Here is a 23,734-nt window from a genome sequence, read left to right on the forward strand (position 1 = left end):
CACCCGAGGGTTCGTAACCCCACTGCACAGGCGAGAAAACTGAGTCTGGCGCTGGGCAAGCGCAGGCCTCCTGTCCCCTGGAGCAGGCCGAGGAGGGGGAGGTGGCATCCTCTCCCTTAAGGACAGTCCCTGTGCTGCCACTGCTCCCCGGGAGGATGCTCCTCGTTGCCCCCACCCCCTTCCTGGACATCACGGTCCCCTGCTGCTCAGGGTCAGTCTCAGCCCTTTGGAACTGATGCTGCGGCCGCAGCGAGATCCCACAGACACATCCCCCTTGGGGCTATTGTCGCCGCTAGGGTCTGATTATGACTGGAATGAAACCACCAGGGAAGTCGTAGGTGAAGGGTTTTATTACTCACAGGTCCCGGAGGGTGCAGGGCTCGCCTGGGAGGAGTCCAGGGGGGTGGAGGGGAGGGGCCTAGGGTCACAGGGTGGGGTGTCCCTCTTTATGGGTTTACTTGAGACATAAGAGCGGGGAGAGTAAGGCAGGGTCACTCAAGCAGTCATCATCTAGGTGGCCCAGGGCTTTCTGGAAGGGGCCCTCAGTGGGGTGGAATGTGGGGGTGCTGGCTCTACTGCCTACTTGTGTTTATTCGAGATGGATGTCTTTGAAAAGGATACGTTGGCAATCACAGGCTTAATGTCAGGCACTGACATTACAATAAAAAAAGGGGGGATTGTGACTTACACTGGGTCTCCTCTCTGGACGGACAGGAGCTGCCGTCCTGTTTCAGGGACGGGGGGACTCCTGCATGCAGCCTCCTAGCAGGCCTGTCTCCAGAGTTCTGGAAGCTTCCCCAACCCAGCTGCCTGGCTTATCCCCTTGGAAGGCAGAGAGATGGGGAGACCCCACAGACCCAGCACCAGAAGGGGGTCCTGCCCGCAGGGAGATAGAAGAGCCCCTTCTAGGTTCTGGTGGGTGGGATGTGCTCCCCCCAGGAAGATGAATGCCCAGTGTTGAGTGTGTCTGGGCTTGGGGTGGGGGGGGACTGAGGGAGGGAAGACATGGTTCTCACACCTCTGAGTAAAGAGGGTGGGTCTTGCTGTCACCTTTGGGAACAGCAAGAGAGCAAACCTGTCAGGTAACAACATGCCACTCAGTAGAAGCCGGGCACGACATACCTGCGGGCAGAGCTCCGTCACAGAGGGAGGGGTTCCCTGGAACCACGCTGGCCACCCTCCACGCCTCACCCTGACGCCTGCCAGGCCCCATCGTGGAGACATCGTGAGCTCGCCACCGCTCACCCTCATGTGGCCCCACACAGCCCAGATGCCAAGTCAGGGGCTCAGTGCAGCGTGGGCAGCTGGCTGCAGTTTCCCAGTGCCTGTCTGCTTTGTCCAAGGGCCTCTGCCCATGGTGGCCAGGGTTCTCGATCGGTTACTACTCTGGGTTCCCCAATTGCAGGGTTCAGTTTGCAAAAATGGCGGGACTGAGACAGGCACTGTCCTAGGGGGGGACATTGGTCCTCTGGGGGCTTTGGGTCCCCTCCCACGCTATGCTGGTGGACTGGGCAGGTTCCTTTCCTGACCTCTGCAGTCCAAAGGAGAAATTTCCCTGTTAAGAATGGTAGCATGGGGAAGGGGGGGGAGACGCAGGAGCATTGGGCTCGTCCCCAGTGTCCCCTGCAGAGTCATAGAGTCAGTGTGCTCCACGGCCCCTCCCTCCCTGCGCCCTTCCCGCCTCTCCTGGCGCCTTTCTCTGGTGACAGCTGTTGTGTCCAGGTGGCCCCCCATGCGGGGGTAGGGCGGGCTGCCAGCAAGGTCTCGCCCACTACCCCTCCTCCAGTTCCAACAGCACGCTTCAACGCAGGGGGGACGCAGGCTGCTGCCTGGGGGCTCAGAGACACCGGCAGTCCCTCAGAGCAGCCTTCCCGGTTGGGAAGGAGTCACTTCTGGGCTGGTCCCCAGCAGGGAGAGAAAGGACTCTCTCCTTTGGGAGGGTCCACAGCCTGCAGCCAGAGGAAGGGCAGGGGTGGAGCTGGGGGCAGGCAGTGAGCTCAGCTCTCCCGGGATTGTCTTCAGGACTGACTCCCAGCCCGCCTACCCCCAGCAGGGAGTCCTTCCTTCAACAGGCTTCTTGTGGACAGAGCTGAGACCTGGCCAGCTGCCTTGTCATCGTCACAGAGCCACTTTCCTGTGTGTGGCCGACAAGTTGCCCTGCGAAGCCCTGAGGAAATGATAACTGGGGTGGAGTGGCCAGTGATTGAGAACCAGAACAGCAGTCCCTGAGAGCCCCTCGGCAGAGGTGACCCGGTCCCATCCCCAGGTGGCCGGGACTTTGGAGACATGTGCGGGAGGCAGGCGCTGCTCTGGGCGCTGCACTGCTGAAGCTGGGGACATGTGGTCAGCAACGCCGAGCGTCCCAGGTCGGCCCGGGCTCACTGTGGGGACAGTGCCGGTGTTCAGGCCCCAGTGACCCAGCCCTGCTGTGCAGGTGGTGCAGCCCCTCTGCTCTGGACCTTCTGTTTTCCACCAGGGCTGGAGAGAGGAGGCCTTTGTTGACCTGACCCCACCTCCTGCTGGGCAGCTCCAGTCCAGGGCACTGATGTGGCTAGCTCCTCCTGGGGCCCAGCCTTGTGCCATACAGCCCTGAGCCCAGAGAGAGTTCATGGCCACCCCTTGGCTGGCCTACTGGTCCGAGGTTCCACAGAGCCCCAATCTTCCTCTGCCCAAGGTTTAGCTGGGCTCCTCACTCTTCTGGTGTATCAGTCAGTTATTGCTATGTAACAAACCACCACATTAAAACAACACCCGTTTATGATCTCACAGTCTCGTGAGTCAGAAGTCCTGCACGTGCCCACTGGGTCCCTGCTCAGGGTCTCACCAGGCTGCCAGCCAAGTGCCGGCCAGGACAATGATCTTGCCCGGGGCTAGCAGGCCTCTTCTAGACTCTGGCTGTTGGCAGAATTCAGTTCCTTGCAGCTGACGATGGGAGGTCCCCACTTGCTTGCTGGCTGTTGAACGAGGGCAACTGTTCTCAGCTGTTAGAGGTCGCCGGCCATCCCCCGCCACGAGGTCCCTTCACAACCCAGCCATTTGTTTCTTGGGGACATCTCCCTGCCTCTTTGGAGAGCTCCCCTGATTAGGCCTGGCCTTCCTGGATAATCCCTTGTTTTGATCAACGCAAAGTGGACTGGTTTGTAACCTAATCACAGGTGGCCTCATCACCCTCACAGCTTTGGGGGTGGGGTAGCGGGCTGTGCAGGTTGTGTAGCTGGGCAGAATCTCGGAGGCCATCTTGGGATTGACCCCCACCCCTGGGTCTTCCCTGTGCCCCCCTGTGCCTGTTTCTGGCATCTTTTACCTCAAATCCTGCTTCTGACCCTGGCTGGTTGGCTCAGTGGTAGATCATCGACCTGGCGTGTGGAAGTTCTGGGTTCGATTCCCAGTCAGGGCACACAGGAGAAGCGATTGACTGCTTCTCCTTCCCTCCCCCTCCTCCTTCTTTCTCTCTCTTCCCCTCCTGCAGCCATGACTTGATTGGTTAGAGCACATAGGTCCTGGGCACTGGGGATGGCTCTGTGGAGCCTACACCTCAGGTGCTAAAAATAGCTTTCTAAAAATAGCTCAATTGCAAGCGTGGCCCCAGATGGGCAGAGGCATCAGCCCCAGACGGGGGTCACTGGGTGGATCCGATTGGGATGTATGCAGGAGTCTGTCTCTCTATCTCCCCCTCCTCTCACTTAAAAAAAAATTCTTCTTCCTTTTGATTTCCCCTTTCTGCTACTTATACAACCTGCATGAGTAAGAGCAGGAGGAACATGCCCACCCTCCTGAGCCCAAATGAGGCTCTTTTCTAATCAGGTGTTCCCTTAACAGGCAGGGACACCCAGCTTCCAGGTGTCTGGGTATTTGCCCAACTGTGTACCGTGCCCAATGGGGAGTGGGGGTTCGACCCAGGGCCTTTCTCGCCTCTCCAGTCCGTGTGCCTCCATCCAGCCTGTCTGCCTAGCACCACCCCACGGGCACTGCAGCAAAGAATGGGTCCTCTCAGGATGGCATGGGGATTCCCTGCCCATGACCTTTCTGGCTGCAGGCATCCCGGCGGGGGTGACTCTTAGCTGCTGCCTCCAGCCAGAACTTTCCCCCAGGCCCCGTGCAGATCCCTCCCTGAACAGCCACCTAACCCGCAAACTACTGTTTTCTTTGTCTCGTGGGTGGCGGAGATCAGTGCTTTGGGGCTCGGAAACCTGAGGTTGGCCGTTCACTTGCATGTGACTTGTGGTACCTGATGGGTGCCCACACCCTGACCCCAGCATGGACCCGGGACCCCCTGCAAAGGGCCGCCTTGTGCCAGAGATGTTTAATTAACCCAAGTGGAAATGGAGACTCTAGGAAGGGCGTGGTAGTGACCGCCTTGAAGCCCCCACCGGGCAGGCTACTGTTGTGAGACTCCTGTTGGTGCTGAGGGCTGCACAGTGGGCTCACTGTGATGTGTAGAGCCCCAGGGGTCCTCCTGCTGGGCCACCTTCCTCTGTTTCCAGGACACAAAATCAGCAGGGACAAGGCAAGTGGCAGCCAGCAGCCCGCGGCCAGGAGCATGGAGTCTCCAGGTTCTCGCACTCAGTCTGCGGCCCGGGGCCACCCTGGGACGCATACGCCTTTGCCACGATCCCTGTGGGTAGGGTGTACAGTCTCCCCGAGTGTTTCCCCTCTCTGCTCGGCCCGTTGGGGTTGCCCCAGTGGACCACCACGTTCCCTGGGTAGGAGAGAGATGGCTCCACCCAGGACGTCGGGCCGAAGCACCATCTCTCCGCTTAGGGGTAGGCCAGGGCCTTGCCTACCGAGGTCTTGGGGGTCTGGGCTGGCCCCCCTGTGCTCAGGGCCAATGGCCCGTGGCACCCTCAGGACCTACGGTGGGCTGCATCTCAGAGGAAGTGGATGTGGCTTAATTATGGAGCCAGCCACTGGGCCGGCCTGCCGCCCCCTCCCGGGCAGCCTTCGTGGTGCGGTCCAGCTCACCAGCGGGCAAGCTGAGGCCTGCCTGGGCTCTGATGAATAGTCATGAGGAATAAGGGGTGGGCACCCGTTTTGTTGTTAGATGCGGGCGAGTTGACAGAACTCAGGGAGATGGAGAGAGAGAAAATGCCAACAAACAGCCCACATGTGTCACAGCGTCCCGGGCTCCTGCCGCCCTAGCCTCGGAGCCTCTCCGCCGGGGCCCACCCTGCCGGGCCGCCGCCACTCTGCCCCTTGTCCCCGCCCCCCTGGCCACCCAGACCCATGCCTCGTCCCGCGGCGCGCCAGCTCCCTGGCGTATGCAGACCCTCTTGCGCCTACCATGCTGTACGTCAGTGACCCCATGCAGCAGCTGGTCACGGTAGGTGTGCCGCGCGCAACCCCGCTGGTCTCCCTGGGGACCCCATCTCCACCCTTCTTGGAGGGGACCCCTTCTGGTGTTTTCACCAAGGTGGAGGGCTCATAGGGGCATTCTCTTGTCCATGTCCTGGTCGGGCACCTGCTGCGAGGTGGGGGTGCCACCATCCAGGGTGAACTGAGGCGGGCAGGTCCTGGGCATGGAGGCAGATGCCTGCCCATCCTGGGGACCAGCGCCCACTGGGTAGGACCAGCCACCGGGGAGAGGAGGATGGGAGGGAGTCTGGTCAGGGCTCGGCGGCTGTCCCTAGGGGTGGGGCTACCAGCACTCCTCAACTTGGGGGTGGCGGCTCTATCCCAGGCTTAGGGTCTGAGAGCTGCCTTGTCCTGTCCGCAGTTGCCCAGAGCTCAGCGTCCCCTGGGGGTCGGTCCTCTTTCTCCTCAGAGCTTGGGCTTGAGGCCTCCGCACCTGCTCTCGGGCCAAGAGCATCCTCTCCTGGGTACCAGCTCATTTAACAGCCGAGGCAGAAGTGCTCCTCGCTGGCTGAGGGTGGCTGGCAAGGCGTGGGTTCCAGCTCCAGGTCAAGGACCTGCGGCAAGCTGGCCTCCAGGAGGGACAGCCGGCCTGGCGGAGGGAGAGGAAGAGGCTGCAGCCTGCAGCTTGCACTTGGCCCCCGTGGACTGAGCCTCAGGGACCCGGGCTCATTTCCAGACTTGCCAGGTCCCTGGGGCCAGGTCGGCACCGGGCTGCTAATTGAACAGGTGGATGTGGGGCACAGCCGTTTCCTGCACCAGAGGGCAGATGGTGGGGGGTGGGTACTGAGGCCCTGGGGACACGGGGTTGGGGGGGACTCTGGTGTAACCTTTTCTCCCAGAAAGAAGTGTGTACTGCAGTATAAGCCTTGCCGGGGCGGGATGGAAGGACCCAGGGCTCGGGGGCTTGGGCGGGGGCTGTGAGCATCACCTCCGCCTGAGCTGTGGGCAGAGGGAGACGCTGGCGTCCACCCTGCCGCTGTGCCCATGTTTGGGGACCAGCAACGGCCGATCGTGTCAGGCAAGGCTTCCCCGGAGCTGGGCAACCATGTCCGCTCACCCCCCCCCCCCCCCAGCAAGTGTATGTGCAGCGACTTGTATGCCTTCCGGTCAGGTCGGGGCAGGGGCAGGGACCGGGGCTGGGTCACGGAGATGTATGACAGTGACTGAGTGCTTCCCTTGCCTTCTCAGAGAGAAAGTGATACTCAACCCAAAGCATCTTAAGCCCTAAATAAAGAAATAGGGAGGAAGCATTAAGCTTCCGGAAGGAAGCCACCTGTCGGGCCCCTGGTCTCCCTCTCTCCCATGCGGGAGCAGCGTGAGGGGCACAGGGGGGAGGACTCTGCTCCCCCGTGCAGTGTGGACCGGGTCACCCTCTGCTCATACGGACGGGTCTTACAGACGGTGCGGCCTCCGCAGGCAGGAGGGCCCCACAGGCAGGAAACGCAAGGAAGTCTTTACTAAGCGCCCACTGCGTGCACACAAGGGCACGTGGAGGGAGGAGAAACCCTCCGCTGCAGTGCTGGGAGCTGACCACAGGGGGGCAGGGCGGAGGCTGGGAGAGGGGCTGCGTCCCAGACCAGGTGGTAGCCCAGCTGGTGTGAGAGCCGCCCGGGTGTGGGGACCTGCCGAGGGGCCAGATGAGAGAGTAAGGGTGGCCAAGGTTTTGACCTAAGTGACTGGGTGAAGGGAGTTGACGTTTACTCAGATGGGAAGCTGCAGGAGGAGTATTTGGAGTGAAAATGAAGCATTCAGCATCAGCCAAGAGGCTGAGGGGAGTTCGAAGAAAGGAGGGAGGGAGGGAGAAAGGTAGGCGCTGTCCAGAGCTGCTGACCCGCAGAGCAAAATGGGCGGGGTGACGCGGACCTTAGGGGAGGTGGTGGCTGGCTGCAGCCACAGGAGGGATGGAGTTTGAAGGTGACATTCAGATTCAGGGCAGAGAGGAATCAGGACAATGTCAAAGCTTCTTGTTTTGTGTCTTGCAGGGTGGGGAGGGGTCTGGTTGGAGCTGCCACTTAGCCGGTGTCTGCTGGGTAGGAAGGCTGGATGGCGATAACCAGTGAGGGTCCCAGATTGAGTGGGGTTTGCTGCCAGGGTGGGCTGGGGTCGCACGGAGGGAGGGTGACCAGAAAGGAGAGCAACCAGCCCAGGCCCCACGCGCCACTCCCTTCCCCCAGTAGGAGACAAACAGGGGAAGAGATACCACAAAAAAGACCAGAGAGGCAGGCCGGGCACATGGAGAAGGCACTGAGGACCAGACAGGCCGGCTTGGGGGGGGGGTGCTGATGAGAGGTGGGACACAGTGGGGACAGAAAAAGGACAGGGCCTCTTGGGACCCTGTGGGAGTCCGTGGCCAGGACTGGACAAAGCTGAGTTGGGAATGGTGAGGGGGTGCTGGGCTGGGGAGTGGGGCACAGCCACAGGGCATCCTCTCTCCGGTCTTGTGCCTTGGGGCTGTGAGTCTCTCAGGGGGGTCACGGAGGGACTGACTGCTCCCAGAGGGGAGAACCAGCACCTGACGTGGAGAGACGGGGAGGGTCATCCCCGCCCGCTGGCTTGCTGTGCCTGACATGTGCCTCCTCGGCCAGGTTCTGTGTCTGTCCCCAAAGTTCCAGCACCGGACACCTGTCTAGCTGCCCCACCTGGATGCCTGTTGGGACCTCCACCCACCAGCACCACCTGAGCTCCCTCCCACCTTGCCCCCTCCTGACATGTCCTGTCTCAGCTAGGGGAAAACCCACTCTTCCTTTTCTCGGCCAACCCCTGGTGCTGTTCTTGACACCCCCTTTCCTGCACACCCAACGCGCAGTTCACTAGGAGCTTGCACGCGTGCTAGGCCCCCACACTGCTCCCGCATGGCCCACAGGTGTCCCGCAGCTTCCTTAGATTGAGCCATCCCCACCGCTCGGCCGTCCTGGCCTGCTCTATTGGGAGGGGTTTGACCCTTTGACCGGGGTCTTGCACTTGGCCCTGCCCCTCAGCCCTCCCTCTGGCCACAGGCCCTGCAGCCGGGTCTCCAGCCTGGAACCTTCCCCTGGGCTCCACCTGGTACCCATGGTGGCATCTTGCAGCTGGGGCAGATCTCCAGTGGTCACCTGGAGAGCCCACTGGCCTGGGCGCCCCTGCCCTGCCTTTGTCTTCAACCTGAAGTGAGCCACCGGCCCTGCCTGCCTGGCTGCTTGCTTGTTTGAGGTTGGGGCCTCAGAGAGAGGACCGGGAGGGCACGGGCTGCATCTGCGTTCCCTGGGGGAACGACAGAGCACCCTCACCTGCCGGGTGGGAGGGGCTGGGGCCGGCCTGTCTGTCCACCCCAGGGCCCCGATTTGGGGGAGGGGGGGAACTGACCAGTGCAGAGACTCACCTCTTAGTAAGCGCAGGGTGCTCTCTCCAGCTCCTGCCCCCACGCCCTCTCCCTGCAGTGCCCCCCACTCTGTGGGCTGCTCTGAACCCCCTCTGTGGGTTCCAGCCCCCTTGTCCCTTCCCCTGAGGCCATCTACAGTGTCCACCCACGACTGCCCCAACCCTCCCCGTGCACTCTGTCCACCTGTCACCATTAAACGTGTCCCTCCAGCTGCTCACGTTTACTGTCCCCCAGTGGGGAGGGCATCACCCAGACTGCTGCCCCCTGATGGTCCTGATTAGGATCTACAGGAAGGACAGACTGACGGACAGAGGGATGGATGGGTGAAGGATGTCAGGGCTGCACTGGGTCAGGCTCTGGAGCTGTGGGTAAGGCTGGGAAAGGCTGACCGACTGCAGGAGTGGGACGCCGACACCTGCACCCCGTCGTACCCAGGATGCCGGGCCCCCTCCCATGGCGATCACAGGGCACCCCTCTCCTCCCAGCCCCTTGGCATCCTGAGAAGCGGCGCCTGGACTGGCCTTCGTTTTCTGGTGGTTACATAATAACATCTGTGTATCCCACGGACCACCTGCCTGCTCACGGCAGCTCTGAAGAGCCCAGCAGGGCACCCTGGTGCCCCCCCACCCCCAGCCTCCACCGGGACCCTGGATGCTCTGGGTCCTCGCTGCCTTGGCAGCACCCGCTGCAAGTGGAGGCGGGCAGAGCGTCTGCGGCTCAGCCTCTCGGCCCCGCAGACACAGGCCTGGGGGAGCCTGGGCTTCCGGGGGCACGTTTCTCTCTGGTGCGAGGTGTGGAAAGTTCCACACAGCCCTGGCATAGGATTGGGCAAGGCTCGCCTCAGCCCCGGGTGAGCGGAGAGAGTGTGTGTGCACGCTTTCGGGAGGAGAGGGAGCCTCCCCCCAACCCCCCCACCCCCGGTGCATGTCGAATCTTGCCGGCATTTCCATCCGTTTAATCACAGACTCCGGGAGATGCTGTGGGAAATGCCAGCGGGATGGAGGGCTCGCTCCGAGTGGGATGGGTTATCTCTGAGCCGGAGCCAGACTGCGTGTCAGTCACTCACCTCTGGGTGAGGTCGCACCCAAGCCCAGACATGCCTGCCAGAGAGGATCAGAGAGTTTGAAGTTTCGTTCTTTATTATTATTTTAAAAAACCAAAAAAAACAAAAGGCTGGTCTTGGTGTTCTCTCGGGAGCACAGGGATGCAGGGGGTTAGAGCAGACACCCAAGGGGGCCCTGGTCGGCTCTCCCCAAGATGCTCCGGGAAGACCCCTGGAGATCAGACCCACGGTGCCCGCCCGCCCGCCCCATGCTGCGCAGCAGCCGACAGGGACGGGGCAGGCGCCTGTCTGCCCCACTCAGGGCAGCGGCCTGACAAGGACACACAGGGTGCATGCTGGGAGTGGGGAGCACCGGCGGGGGCCTCGCCCCTGGAGCCCACATCCGAGCATCTCTGGAGGCTGTGGGGATCTGGGGTGGGGCACCGGGCTCCTGTGACCCCCTCCCGTTTGGATCCACATTGATCCCACAAGGACGCCACCCCATGCCACAGAGAGGGGACCGCACAGCCAGGCCATGGTGGAGTGGGGGCTCGGACCCTGTCTCCTGACCTGTGGGCCTGGCTGCGTGGGCTCCGCTCCAGCCCCCGGCCAGGAGGGGCCAGCCAGGCTAGGCCGGGCTGCTGGAGGCAGCTCTCCAGGCCCTGCCCCTGGCCTGGAGGCTGGGAGTAGAGTCCAGCAGAGGGAGTGAGAGGGACAGGGCAGGGGGCAGCAAGGCCAGGGTGGCAACTGGTCAGAGGCTGCAGGTATGGCGAGAACAGAACCAGGACAGAGCTTGGGCTGGGCCTGAAGGAGGCAGCTCGGGTGCGGGGTGCCCAGAGGCTGACCTTAGACAGGAGCTGGGAAGACTGTGCATTCAGACTGTCACTCGGGAGGCGTGCTGGCCAGGTCCCCGTGCAGCACTGGACACACGTGGGTGCTGCAGGTTCACAGGGCGGGGTACCTGGCAGGCAGGGCAGCGTGGGGCCTGGTGTCAGGACCCGACAGGATTGGGAGGGAGGGATGGGGACAGAGGGACCCGTGCAGCCTCAGGCCGGGGGGTGGGGTCACCTGGGAAGGTCACGGTGGACTTTGCTTGGAGCTCCATGTGGGCCTCTTGGTTTTCTTTGGGATGGCTGTGAATGTCCTCAGTCCCCTAGTCTCCCAAAAGGATGGAGACCTCTGGCAGGCCTGACTCAGCCGCCGCATCGCCCTCGCTGGGCCCTTGGGGGGAGGGTCCCCTGTGTGGTCCCCTTGAGCCTGGCTGAGGTCACAAAGTGAGAGGAGCTCTCTCCTGCTGGGTCACAGTACTCCAGTGAGAGGAGACTCCCTCACCGGGAGCCTCGCGCCCCCGGACAGCAGAGGTTCTGTGACGGGTGGGGCCCGGGTTCTGGGCCGTGAGGATGCTTTCTCTCTGCTAACCCACGGACGCGTCTCCCTGCCCTGGGAGGACGGGGTTCTAGGATTACGTGTCTCATCCTGGGTCCCTCGTCACAGGGCAGACGCCCTTGTGCTTGTTCAAGTTGTTTTGTCCTTTCTGTTCCTTACTGGGTCCCTTTCCCTCCTTCCTGGGTGTGCAGGAAGGACGTTCTCTGCTGAACTCAGGTAGCCCTGCAGAGGCAACGTGGGCCTAAGCTGCCAGGCGAGGTCAAGGTCCTCGTGGAGTCAGACCTCCCAGGATACCAGCTCAGACAGAGGTGGGTCCCGGGGGCCTCGGCTGGGGCACGGTGTGTGACGGTGTCTTCCGGCCAGACCGTGAAAGAGCAGTTAAAAACACAAAAAAACGTTGAGGAAATGCTGTGGAACGCAGGAGGGTGACTGAGCTGGCCTCCCCTCTCCACTCCCTCCCCCCGCCCCGGCTCATGAAAGAAGGAACCAGAACCCATGTGAGCCTCAACCACAGGCAAGTAGGGGAGAGAGAGCTGCAGTCACCACGCCGACACGCAGTGGACTTGGGTGCTGGCGCCTTTCTCGGCTCCTGAGTGCATTAACGACGGGACCCTCAGAGACGCCGTGGGCTTGGGCGTGCGCCCATGGCGGGGGTGGCGGGGGCTGTGTGTGACAACATTTCCCACTCCATCCACCCAGAGGAGCAGGAGGAGCCCGGGAACACAGAGACGGAGCGGGAGGCGAGGGGAGGGCCAGCACAAGCCAAGGTCCCATGGCACTGACCAGTGTTGCCCAAAGGAGGCTGGAAACGGGGTAGTTCTCACCACCCAAAGGCGCGGGGCTTCTGTCTCCGAACTTTCCCGTCCTGGAGGCCAGGGAGCAAACCCGGGTTTGAGCCCAGTGCCCCCACCCACCCCCACCCCTGGCTGTGCCTGCTCTGGCCCCCTTCAGCATCCCTCACTGGCAGGGACATAACCAGAGTCCTGTTAAATTTCATTGATCAACAAGTGTTTCTGCGACCGTCACACACTATACCCAGCTGAAGGCCTTGGGAGGGGGCGGTCCCCTCAGAGGTGTGACCCCAGAAGGACATTGACCTCTGCTGGCAGCTTGGCCTGCACAAGCCCGCTAGAAAAACAGGTTCCACTCTGAGGGCACCGCGTGTGGCACCTAAATAGACATCACTTGGTGGCCCGACGGCGAGGTCAGGGCCCGCCGTGGCTTTTCCTGTCTGGATCATTCTGGAGGTGCTGGCCGTGGGCCATGGACGCTAGGCAGCAGGTGACCAGGAGGGTTTGGGGCACAGACGTTATAAACAATTTCTTTTTCATCATCTATTCCCCCAAAACGATGTGAGATGATTCCCACATTTTGAACAGATAAGCACATGAAGGGAGACTTAGGAAATGTAGCTCACCGCGGAAGGGGCAGCCTGTGGGGCAGGAAGACCACGTTCCCACCAGGAGACCCCACTGGCGGATAGGGTGGGTGCCCGGTGGGGACCACAGGGGCTGCAGGGGCGACGTCCCACCCTCACAGGGAGGTGGCCTGACCCTGGGGTGCCCAGAGCAGGAGTGGGCGTGGTAAGTCTGCATGAGTTTTGGGGTCTATTTGAGTTTGGGGGGGCTGTTTCCTTCAACCCCGAATTTCTGAGCATCCAGTGCGGTGCTAAATGCAACATGATGGCTGGAAACTGACCTCCCTGGGGCCCTGGGTTCTCCCACGCCCCCCTACCCCTGCCCCCCCATCCCTGCTCCTGGTGCTCAGGGACTGTCCTCTGAGTGAGGGAATGGAGGTCTGGCTCTCGAACCTGCTCCTTGGCGTGATGGGCCCAGCCTCAGTTTCCTCCCCTGCAACCATCATCAAGGTGGGCTTTTGTGCGGTGAGACCGGACGCATGTACCAGCAAGGGGGCTCCCCGGATCACGGGGTCTCCCAGATGAAGGTTGGCCCTCCCGATGGGAAGTCACGAGTTCCAGTGTTTCTGGACCCTCTTGTTTCTGCAGGAGGCCCCAGGCTGGGGGCACAGCTGCAAGGCTAGGATGGGGCAGGAGCTGGGATGGACACCCCCCCAGAGGAGCACCCTCGGGTCTCTTCCCTTCCCCCACTGCTCCCAGGGCAGTGTCCTCGTGGCCTTGGGACTGGAGTCCTTGGAAGAGGTCAGCTCTTTCCTTTCCTGGAGCTGGGGTTATCCAGGTGCAGTTCAGGACCTCGTCCAGGGGCCGGGCCTCTGCTCCCGCCCGCCCCTCGCCCCCGGCCAGCAGCCCCTCCCTCTGCAGACCGCTGGCCAAGGCCTGAGCTAAGTAAGATCCCTGGCCCCGTCCAGTGTGCCTTCTGCTCTGTGTGTGAGCACCGCGTCACATGGCCCGGGGAGGGGGACAGACTGTGGGTGCCCCTGGCTGACATGGAGCGCCCACCTCGGCCCGGGGCCTCGGTGCCTCGGTGCCCTGTGGATGAACAAGGTGCGTGGGCTGCCCATGCGGAGGGTGGGTCTGGCCCCTCTGCGCCACCCAGCGCCGGCTCCCCGGGTTTATGCGGCGGGCGGACTGGACTGCGTAGAGGGCCACGGGGTCCTGGTGGAGGAGGTTCTGGGGCATTGTCCTGCTCTGCGGGACTCAGTGAGGATCTGCCCGGAGTCCCCACTGTCTGGCCTCCCAGGCAGGCCTGGTGCAAATCCTCCAACTGGTCCCTGGAGGGGAGGCCACTGGCTGGCTCCCTCAGCCCGTGCGCTCACGGCCCTCCCCAGGTCGGGCCCAGGAGCCCTGCACGCACATGTAGGCACATGTGGGTGCCGCGGGCCGGGCGTGTTCTGATCAGCCCCCTCTCTTGGGAATTCTTATTGAAAACAAAACAAACCAAAAAAGTCTTGGTTTTACCCAGGTTTCTGCCTGCTGCCAAGTGGGTATCGCCTGGGCCTCTGGTTCTGCAGGAACCTCGCCCCCCCCCACCGTGCCCCTGGCTCCCCTGTTGCCGTGTTGGGCCTCTGCTTGGGGTCAGGGGTCCCCTGCACCCGGCCTTGGTGCCAGGCTGGGCTGGCCCAGCAGAGCCCCCAGCCGCTAGGGAGGAAATGCAGGAGCTTTCTGTGGGCAGGGGGCAGGGGCCTTTCAAGAGCATTGCAAAGCTGCCGTGCGTTCTAATCAGCGGGCTTCTCGCCGCACTCAGAGCCCCAGCCACACAGGGCAAGGGGACGGAAATCTGTGCCACCTCCTGGGGATGAGGGAGGAGGAGTCCACGGGGAAGCAGGACCCAGAGGGAGCCGTGAGCACCAGGCAGAGCTCACCAGGACGCTGTCCTCCAGTTCCCCTGGGGAGGAGGGAGCGTCTCCCAGGCACCAGGACCACAGAGGCCGCTAAGCCTGCCATGTCGGGGACCAGCGAGGGGAGGGCCCACAGCGGGGGGCTGTGAGGGCACTGGAGGGCTGCGGGGTCCAGCTTGCTGTGCAGAGCGGGTTCTGTCCATCTCACTGGGACTGTGGCGTGCGGGTGGGCCTGCCTGTTGGAAGCCTCGCGCCCTCCCGCTCTGGGACCGCTGGGCGTCGAGATCCTATCAGCCCCTAGGTGCGGTGACTAATTCCCTGGCACCCGCCTCGGATGGGTAAAGAATGTGGACAAGTTAAAATCTGAACAGTGTTGTCGTGGGGCTGCCTCCCGTTTCTCCTGAACAGGGCAGCGGGGGCGGCAGGGGCGGCGGGGGGACAGACCTGCAGCCCCTGGCTGGGCTGTCCCCACTCGGGGACCCGTCTGAGGCCGGGACCTAGGAAGGCAGCTACCTGAAGCTCTCCGGCAGCCCAGGGCCCCACCCAGCAGGGCCTTGACTGTCACCCAGAAGAAAGAGATCATGGAGACTCGAGGGGTGGGGGTGGGCAGGCTGGGACCCCACCTCCCTCACCCCAGGACCCACCAGGCTCTCTGCATCGTGGGAGCAGGAGGGGACAGCTCACACCTGATCCTCAGTCCTCGTCATCCGCACGAGGGGGAGCTGTCTCCTGCTGTTCACCTGCGTCCATCCTGCCTTCCTTCCTGTGTCCGCTAGTCCACTTGCTCAGCTGACGTCTTGAGGAAGCACCGTGTGCCACCCCCCCCACCCCAGAAAGGGCGTTAATCTTACTAATAGTAACCGCTGCGGGCCCACGCTGGCCGGCCGGACACCGACTGAGAATCCAGTCCCGCCCATCCGGCAGGAGTGGAACCAGAGCCTCGTGTGCAATTCTGCATTTTCTAGCAGCCACATTAAAAAGGGGGGGGGGGGCGGAGGAACAGGTGGAAATAATTTAATGTATCCCAACCTGTGCTCGCTTCTGTAATGTAGCCAGCATGAGATGGTGAACGGGGGGTTGTATGTTCACGGCACTAAGCCCTTGGATGGGGGCATCCTCGCGCCCACAGCACAGCTCGAGCCACAGTGGCCACCTTGAATGTGCCCATGGGGCCAGTGGCTGCCGTTTGGGACGGGACTGGCGTGGGGCAGGTCAGTGACAGCATCTGTCCTTGTGGGGCCCGCTATCCAGTTGGGCAGACAGAAACCACAGGTTCACAGAGGCATTCCCACTTGGGGGCGGGGGGGGGCAGAGCACCAGGTGTCCAGCCAACATCTTCTTGGAGAGGGGGTGCCGTAGCTCCCCCCACCCCACTGTGACAGCGTGGGCAAGAAGGGTAAGGCTCGGCCTTCTGTTTTATATTGAATGGCTTCACTGAGCTACGGTTTACGTCGTACACGGTTCGCCAATATCAAACGCACAGCTCTGGTTTTTAGTGTGTTGACTGATCAGTGTACCTGTTGTTGTAGTCAGTTTTGGAACATCTCAGCGCCCCCGAAGGAAACCCCACGCCCCTTCGCCATCATCCCCGGCCCCGTCCAGCCCCTGGTCACCCCTAGGCTGTATCTATCTATGTGGCGCCGCCCTCCCTGGGCAAGTGAAACCACTGATGGTCCGGCTTCCTCCACTCGGCATGTGGGCTTTTCCTCCAGTTCGTAGCATGTGTCACTTTGTTTTGTGTTCACCGTAGGGAAAGATTCCGTGGAACACCGCCATGGTTTGTCCATTTGCCCTTTGGCAGGAGGGTCTGGGGTCCCCATGGCAAGGGCACAGGCAGACTGTGTAGCAAGAGCAGGGGCCCCATACCCCTCTTCTGAGCGGGGGACACTCTCCCTGCCTCCTCTGGCGAGGCCCACTAGGGCCACCACATCACCCCTTGAGTCAAGTCACTGCCACTCTGTGCCTCAGTTTCCTTAGCCATAAAGTGGAGACACTAACAGTGTCCACCCCAGACCTGGGGGCCATCCAGACACTGACAAGGAGCTCTGGCAGTGTTTGTGGTCAGAGGCCCTGTGGTTGGCTGCCCTGGGCCCCCCTCCGCAGCTGTCCCTGCTCAGAGCCTCTGGACCAAGAGGGGGTCTTCCCTGCCAGTCCCCCAGGTAGGATCTGATCTGCTCTAGGTGGGAGGCATCGCAATGTGGGCAGCGCCCCCTCCCTCGCTGGGGTGCCCCCCTGTCAGCTCCTGGTGGGGGCTGACCCATCCTTGGCCCCTGGACCCCACCAAGGGTGACCTGGGGGATAAACCCACAGAGTGCAGCTCAGAGCTCCTCTTCCTTTGGTGTGTGGTCTGGGGCAGGAGCTGGGTGCCAGTGCTAGGGACAGGCAGAGGGCATAGGCCACAAAGACCAAGCCAGCAGGAGAAACGGCTGTGGGGCCATGCTGAGGCAGGAGGAGGCAGCCCACCTTACAGATGCCCTTGGAAAGGGGCTTCTGGCTCAGCCACTGACCTTCAGCCCCCCTCCCAGCCCCTCCACTGGACCCCAGGGCCAGGTCTGATCCTCCAGGGCTGCCCAGGCATCCCCTGCACCAGAGCCCGGGTGTATCTGCCCGGTGTGGTGGACCCTGCATGGTGGGGCGCCCTCTGCCCCAGTTCTGTGACTCCCACCACTTGGTCCCTGGGGGCTGGGGTCTCCCCAGGTGAGCTGTAACCAGGGGACTAGTGGTGAGGTATCAGGGCCGTTGCTGCCCCTGGAGAGTCCAGTGTCGAGACCAGCTCAGCCGTGGGCATGCACAAAAGGAAGGCGCTGCAGGACTTAAGAAAAAACACACGAGACACAACATAGAGAAAAGATGGGCACAGGGGACTCCCAGCCTCTTGGACTGAGAGCCCAGATCACGCGGGGCAGAAAGTAGCTCCCTGGGAGGACCCTGCAGCCTCATCATATTTATTGGTCTCTTGGCTCATTAAGAAGATTAGCAGAGCCTGGGTCAAATTAGTCTACAATGGATTCAGGTGCAGAGAAATAGGACCAACCGACCCCCCCCCCCCCCCAGGCATGTAGGAAAATGGCTATCGGTATCAGCTGCTTCCTCTACACAATCTTATCAGTGCTTTGCCCCTGCAGGACTTGGCGGTCAGAAGTCCACACCACAGACTTGTCTCAAGGCTGCAGTTTAATCTCTCAGCCATTTTCCTACAGTCCGGGGCTGGGGGGGGGGGGCACCCCCACAGGCAGCTGCCTCCAGGTGTGCTCTGGGAGCCTCCGAAACCCCGGCTCCCAGGAGGCTGAGGGAGGGGAGGGCGAGGTGAATATGTCAGTTTATCCCCACACAAGTAGTGACCTGTCAGGGTGGTGGTGATGGTGGTGGGGGTGGGGGGGGACTGAGGAAATATTTGGGATGACGGAGCGGCTGGCCCTTTAAGGCTGCTGTAACAGGACACCTCCCGGCTGCCGGGACAGGACGGCTCAGCGCTCCAGCCTGACTGTGGGTCTCCCCCTTCCCTCCTCCCACTTCCCGCCAGGCCCAGTTCCATCTGCTGAGCAGCACCATGGACCAGATGAGCGGCAGGGCGGCCTCGGCCAGCCCTTACACCCCAGAGCACGCGGCCAGCGTGCCCACCCACTCCCCGTATGCGCAGCCCAGCTCCACCTTCGACACCATGTCGCCAGCGCCCGTCATCCCCTCCAATGCCGACTACCCCGGCCCCCACCACTTCGACGTCACCTTCCAGCAGTCCAGCACGGCCAAGTCGGCCACCTGGACGGTGAGTTGTGCCCCCTCCTCCCCGCTCCCAGAGGGCACCTGTGGGGCGCAGGGCGGTGGGGAAGCACGTCCCGGGCGTGAGGGAGGCCAGGCACATCTGGCTGTCTGGCTGTCCGCACAGGGTTTCCACCCGGCTGGCCCATGCCGGCCCACCGGGAGGAGCATTGGGCAGGAGGCGTGTCTTGGGGCCGGGCAGTCAGGGTGTGCCCACCCTCCGGACCCAAGGACAGACGTGTGGCCAGAGTTGGCCAGCCTCCGGCAGGGCCCCAGAGGAGACAGACATGGCTCTGCAGCGAGGGCTGTGGGGCAGAGGCTGACTGTCCTCACTGAGGTTGCCAGGCTGGCATCCCTGCGCCCAGGTGGGGACTCTAGTTTGAATCCCACTGTAAGTGGGCAGGAGGCGTGTGGCTCCTGCCATCGGAGACCGGTTCGGGGAGGCTGCCTCCTCCAGGCAGTGTGAGGTCGGCCAGAAGCATCCGGTGGATGTGTGGGCTTTGCCCTGTGCGTGATCTCGGGGGTTGTCGTTCCCAAGCGCGGTGTGAGATAGGGGCGTTAGGGAGGAGGACCACAGGGCCGCGGACTCGGGGTCTGAACTGCCAGCCTGAGTCACATCCCGTGCCCCTGCGACCTCCTCGAGCTGCCCTGGGCCAAGTGCTGTGGGTCTGCACTAACCCTGAAACCATCCGGCAACCCACAAGGTGGAATCTGTCAGTGTGCTGTCTCACCGAGGAAACGGAGTCACGGGGCGGGAAAGTGGCTCCCTGGGAGGTGTGCACATGCTACGTGGGGGTGCTGCACGGAAAGCCCGGGGCCGAGTCCCTAACCACGGAGCTGCACTGCCCATACTGCAGCTGGGAGAAGAAGGGGCTGCTGGCTGTGCCTGCCGGCAGGGTGAAGGCTGCAGGGATGCTGAGACCTCCAGACAGACCTCACCTCTGAGGGCGGGGCATACGGGGCCTTGATGGGAAAGGCAGCCCCAAGGCCCTCTGGGTCTCCTGCCCACCCCCAAAAGGGGGAGAGCGAGTCCTGCCCTGGCAGCCACCCCATGGACACCCGGCAGTACCATGGGGCAGCGTCAACTCCTCCAGGGAGTAGCCCATGCTTACCTTCACCTGGAAATGGGACCCTGCAGCAGAAAAGCCCAAGCAGGGTATCTGTGTGTCACCTCCATGGGAGCAGCGAGCAGGTGCCCCCGATGCCTTCCCACTTTAAGAACCCACTGCCCTGCTAGCTGAGGCTGTATTTTTCCTATGCTCCTGGGAGGTGGGTGTTAAAGGTGGGGCCAAGCCACAAGTACCCTGGCTGGGACTCTGCCGGGGTCCAGTCCAGGGTCTGGGTTTCAGAGCCTGGCCCCCTGGAGCTGTTTCTGGTCCCTGCCCAGGTGCTGGTCCCTCGCCAAGTGGAGGCTTAGCCCGCCTCCAGGGCCTCTGTTGGCTGTGAGGGGTTCTTTACTCGTACGTGATCACTCCAACACTCCTTAGCAACAGGGGTGATATGGCTCACAGATTGCTGTGCCTGTGCGGCACGCAGTGGGGGGGTCCGTGCAGCAGGCGGGCCAGAGACCCGTCTTCATCACTGGGGGAGGTGACAGGGTGCTCGAAAACCTGGTCCTCCTGGACTGCTGGAGGGCTGTCTCTGTCCTCTACTGCCTGTGGGGTCCTGGTCCTCACTCCCTAACTTTGAGGTCTGGTTGGGGGACAGGGAGCCAGGTCAGGAGGCCCCTGGGGCATCCCATACTTGCACCCCTCTGATGACAAGAGGCTCACTACCACTCTGATTCCCCGTTCAGACTTGTCCCTTAAGCCTTTTTCTCTCCCCTGTAGGGAAGGGTCCTGGTCCCTCCCACACTGGGTTCTTGTCATCAGGGCCCGAGTTACTGGCACCCTGGGAGTCCCGGCAGGCACTGTGAGGGTCCTGGCTCCCTCCCCCCACGGGCTGGTGGGGTCTCCGCAGTGTCTGGGGGCTCAGAGTGCCCCAGGCAGTCTGGGCTGGTCCCAGGAGGGGCAGGAGCTGCCTCTCTACTGGCTGTTTCCCCTGTCTGGGCACTGCCACTCTCCTGGTCGTCCCCCCCACTGCCACGGGGCTGGAAGGGCTTATGGCTTGGGCACACAGTTCTCTTGACTGTAAGTGTCCTCATGGGGTGGCCTCCCCGGAATGGAGTCAGCCCCAGCCAGGCACACCAGGGGGCAGGGGAAGGTTCCCCTGTGCCATTGGCTCTGCCTCTGTGCAACGTCCCCCCACCCCCCAACTCCTGAGCAGGGATGTCACCAGCCATCCCTCTCTGCCTGGGTCCTCGGAGGCTCTCTGTTCTAGCAGTGGAGCTTAAGCGGAGCATGGCGCTGCTGTGGCTGTGTCGTTCCCCCCCCCTCCCCCCCGCCCAGCCCTCATCAATGCAGGAGGTGGGGTTGGGACCAACATCGATAATGAGATTTTTGGCACCTCGGCTCCCTGGGAGCAGACCCCCCACGGGCTTCTTTCCTGGCCCCGGGGAGGAGGCTGGCAGGATCCTGCGCAGGACGGGACCGCCAGGCCATCCGCCTGCTCACGGCTCTGGGGGTCCAACTGCGCGGACGCTGCCCAGACTTGTGGCTCAGGCCCCCGTGCCACGCCAGCTGGCTGGTAACCGATAGATAATTCGTATTTTTCTCAAGTACAATTCCAAATTGACTGCTGCCTTCACTCCTCTTCCTGCTCAGGAAAAACACCCTCACCAGCCCCCAAGTGACCATAGCTGTTAATGGGGTCTTTGGCCTCCGCCTGGCCAGGGTCCCTGCGGGCTGCCCCCACTGGGCGGTACATCTGCCCCAGGCAGCTTTCCTCGGACTCCACATATCACACCTGCGTTTCTCAGGCACTGGGAGTCTAGAGCCCTCAGCTCACACATGCACACTGCAGACACAGACACACACACAAGGCACACACAATGCACACCCGTCCTGGTCGCTGCCCAGAGTTCTGACAACCCCTCCCCCCACAGAAGGCCAGAAGCGGGCAAGTCATAGGCTATAGCAGCTGGAGAAGGGACTTATGCTCACTCTTCAGAGACCGCTCACCAGGGCCAGGTCACAGTTTTGTTGTCAAAGGGGCTACACCGAGGGAGGGGCTGGAGCACCCTGCTATAAGCCATCACGGCTGAGCCTGTTTCAGGGCTGATCTGGGCTTCAGGGAGGCAGAGATACTGTGAGAGAACAGGTTCGAGCGGCAGGCACTGAGGCTTCTCAGAACGCAGGACGGTGGAGCCAGGCATCTTCATCCCTGTTGCACACCCTCCCTGGGACTTCTCACAGGCTGGCACTGATGGGGACAGCCGGTGACAGGAGTCCCGAGGAGCAGTGAGGAGACATGGCACAGCGGGAGGGGAGCTTGGACGCCGTCCAGCCCAGCTTAACCTCTTCCTGCGCCCAGGGCTGTTTGGGGTTGGGGCTCCGAGGTCAGGCAGGAAGGCTTGGTGTGGCTGGAGCCCTAACCCAGCCTTCAGGACAGGCACCTCCTGGGTGGGGGCTGCCACCAGCCTGCAGGGGGTAGGCAGCCGGGAGGCACAATGGTCAGGTTTTCACACGGCATGACATAGCCAGTCCCTGAGGGGGCCAGCCTGGACACAGCCCCTGACTGACCTCCAGCTGCCCCCAGACCCGGCGTGCACGTGTGTGTGTGTGTGTGTGTGTGTGTGTGTGTGTGTGTCCGTCCATCCTGGGGGCAGTGCCACCCTCCCGCCCCCAGGAGGAGCACGTGGAAGGTGGCGGGAACACGGAGGCTGCGCGGGATTCCTGGGTGGAAGATGGCTGAGTCAACGCTAATGGATTCGGGAGAGAACTTTCCAGCCCCTTGGAGCTTTGCAGGCAGGGGAATCATCACGGAGGTGTCCCAACACGACCGCGGTATCAATTGCGTTATCCTAAAAGTTTATGGAATGCACGAGCGGAATTAATACCTCTTACTGGCACCAGAGGCAATTATGCACATTTAAGGCGGAGGGAAGCGTCCCTGACAGTGTTGATTGTGGAGAGGAGACGTGGATTATTAGGGTAACGGGAGAAATAGCCCAAACCGCCAGCATTGTGTGAGGCTCCGTGGGCGGGACCAGCTGGGATCAGAGCCTTGGGCCCTGAGCTAGTGGGTGGGAGTGGTCACCCCATCTCTCTTCACCCTCTCGTGCAGCTGGGGGAGCCAGGAAGTCACAGAACTTGGCCTTGCAGCCCTGAAGGAGGCTGGGAGAGCCCAGCCCTTAGTCCCAGGTGGGCGGCCCCGCCTCACAGCCCTGGTTCTTATAGGGGACACACGGGATAGCTCCTGAGAGACAGAGTCAATTCCATGGGTTCAGAGCGGTGGGTGGGACACAGCACAATGGAGGTTTTACAAATAATCATCTATTATGCTGGGTCTTGTTTTCAAAATGGAGACAGGCCTGTGGACCCTGGACCAACAGTAACATGTCAAGAGTTAGGAGTAACATGTCAAGAGTTCCCATATTGCCGGTCATGTCCTAACTACCCAGGTGCGTGCTGCAGGCAACTGAATTCACCCCACTTTATGGATGAGGAAACCGAGGCTCACAGATGGCAGGTCCCTGCTCAAGGTCACCTGTCAGCAGAGGGTGGGGTCATGCTCTGCCCATCATGCCCTGGCTCAGTGGCCACACACTGCAGGGGTCACGTGTGTAGAAGCCAAAATTCTCGCCCCAGAGCCCTGCTGGACACAAGGTTCAGGAAAAACCTCAATGGCATCCAACGGGATTTAAAAGCTGAAAAAAGGCCACACCCACATGTCCGGGGCATGCAGGTCCCCAAGCTCACTGAAGACCTGGGCTCCTCTTAGCTAACACAGAGTCGAATTTAGGATGGAGATGGTGGTCACTGCTTTCCCAGAGAGTTGGTCTTTAACTGGTCCTGAACTGGGGACTTGCTTGCAGTTTGTGTGGCAGGAAGGTCAGAGGTAGGAGGGCCCCACACACAGGACTCCCCACCGGAATCAACATGAGAGCCCTTTGCAGACAGCGCTGTCACAGCTGGGGCCACGGCCTGGCCTCTGTCCCCTCCCTGACACCTGCAGTTGGTCCAATGCCAGGCGAGGCCACCCTGGAGCCTGCAGGACACAAAGGGCTGGCCCAGCAGTGCCTGCTGACACTGGAGCACGGCGCTGTCCAGAATGGTGTGTCACAGTCGAAGCCTTTTGGGACGGGCCTGCAAGCAGACCGTGCCCACTTAGCCTAGTGCTACACCTAGGCGAGCTGTCCCTTATGACCCCAAGGCAGACAAGACCAGGCTAGCTCAGAGAGCATGCGTGAGGGGAGGAGGGCAGGGGTTCCTTCCCCCAGCAGGCAAGGCGGTGGACAGAGCTGGGCTGCTTGCCGGCCTCCGACTACACCCCCAAACGAGGCAGTTGTGGGGCCTGGTCTGTGGTCCGCTTGCTTGGTCCTTGCCAAATCATTTGCCTTGTGAGTCCTACTGCAGCCCAGCCCAGGCCCCAAGGACCCAGAACACGTCCTGCTCATTCTTCCGTCCTCCTCAGGGTTCAGGGGAAGCCAGAGGATGTGCCTGGGTTGCAGAATAAGGGCCAGTGGGGGGCGCAGACCTCGC

The 23,734-nt window shown here is 62.1% G+C and overlaps 1 protein-coding gene across 4 annotated transcripts in view; it reads left to right on the forward strand.

Annotated features, from left to right (window-relative positions):
- The window catches only part of TP73 (tumor protein p73), a 56,216-nt gene that overhangs the window by 19,887 nt on the left and 12,595 nt on the right, over positions 1-23,734 (forward strand). For 3 of the 4 annotated variants that reach the window (XM_066374869.1, XM_066374870.1, XM_066374868.1), the window contains exon 4: positions 17,917-18,159. In XM_066374869.1, coding sequence (XP_066230966.1) covers positions 17,917-18,159 — 243 coding nt within the window. Of the gene's footprint in view, positions 1-5,239; positions 5,321-17,916; positions 18,160-23,734 lie in introns of those variants that run through there. The other variant, XM_066374871.1, reaches the window with a different exon arrangement.

The sequence above is a fragment of the Saccopteryx leptura genome, chromosome 3 (assembly GCF_036850995.1).
Source record: "Saccopteryx leptura isolate mSacLep1 chromosome 3, mSacLep1_pri_phased_curated, whole genome shotgun sequence".
Classification (NCBI taxonomy): domain Eukaryota; kingdom Metazoa; phylum Chordata; class Mammalia; order Chiroptera; family Emballonuridae; genus Saccopteryx; species Saccopteryx leptura.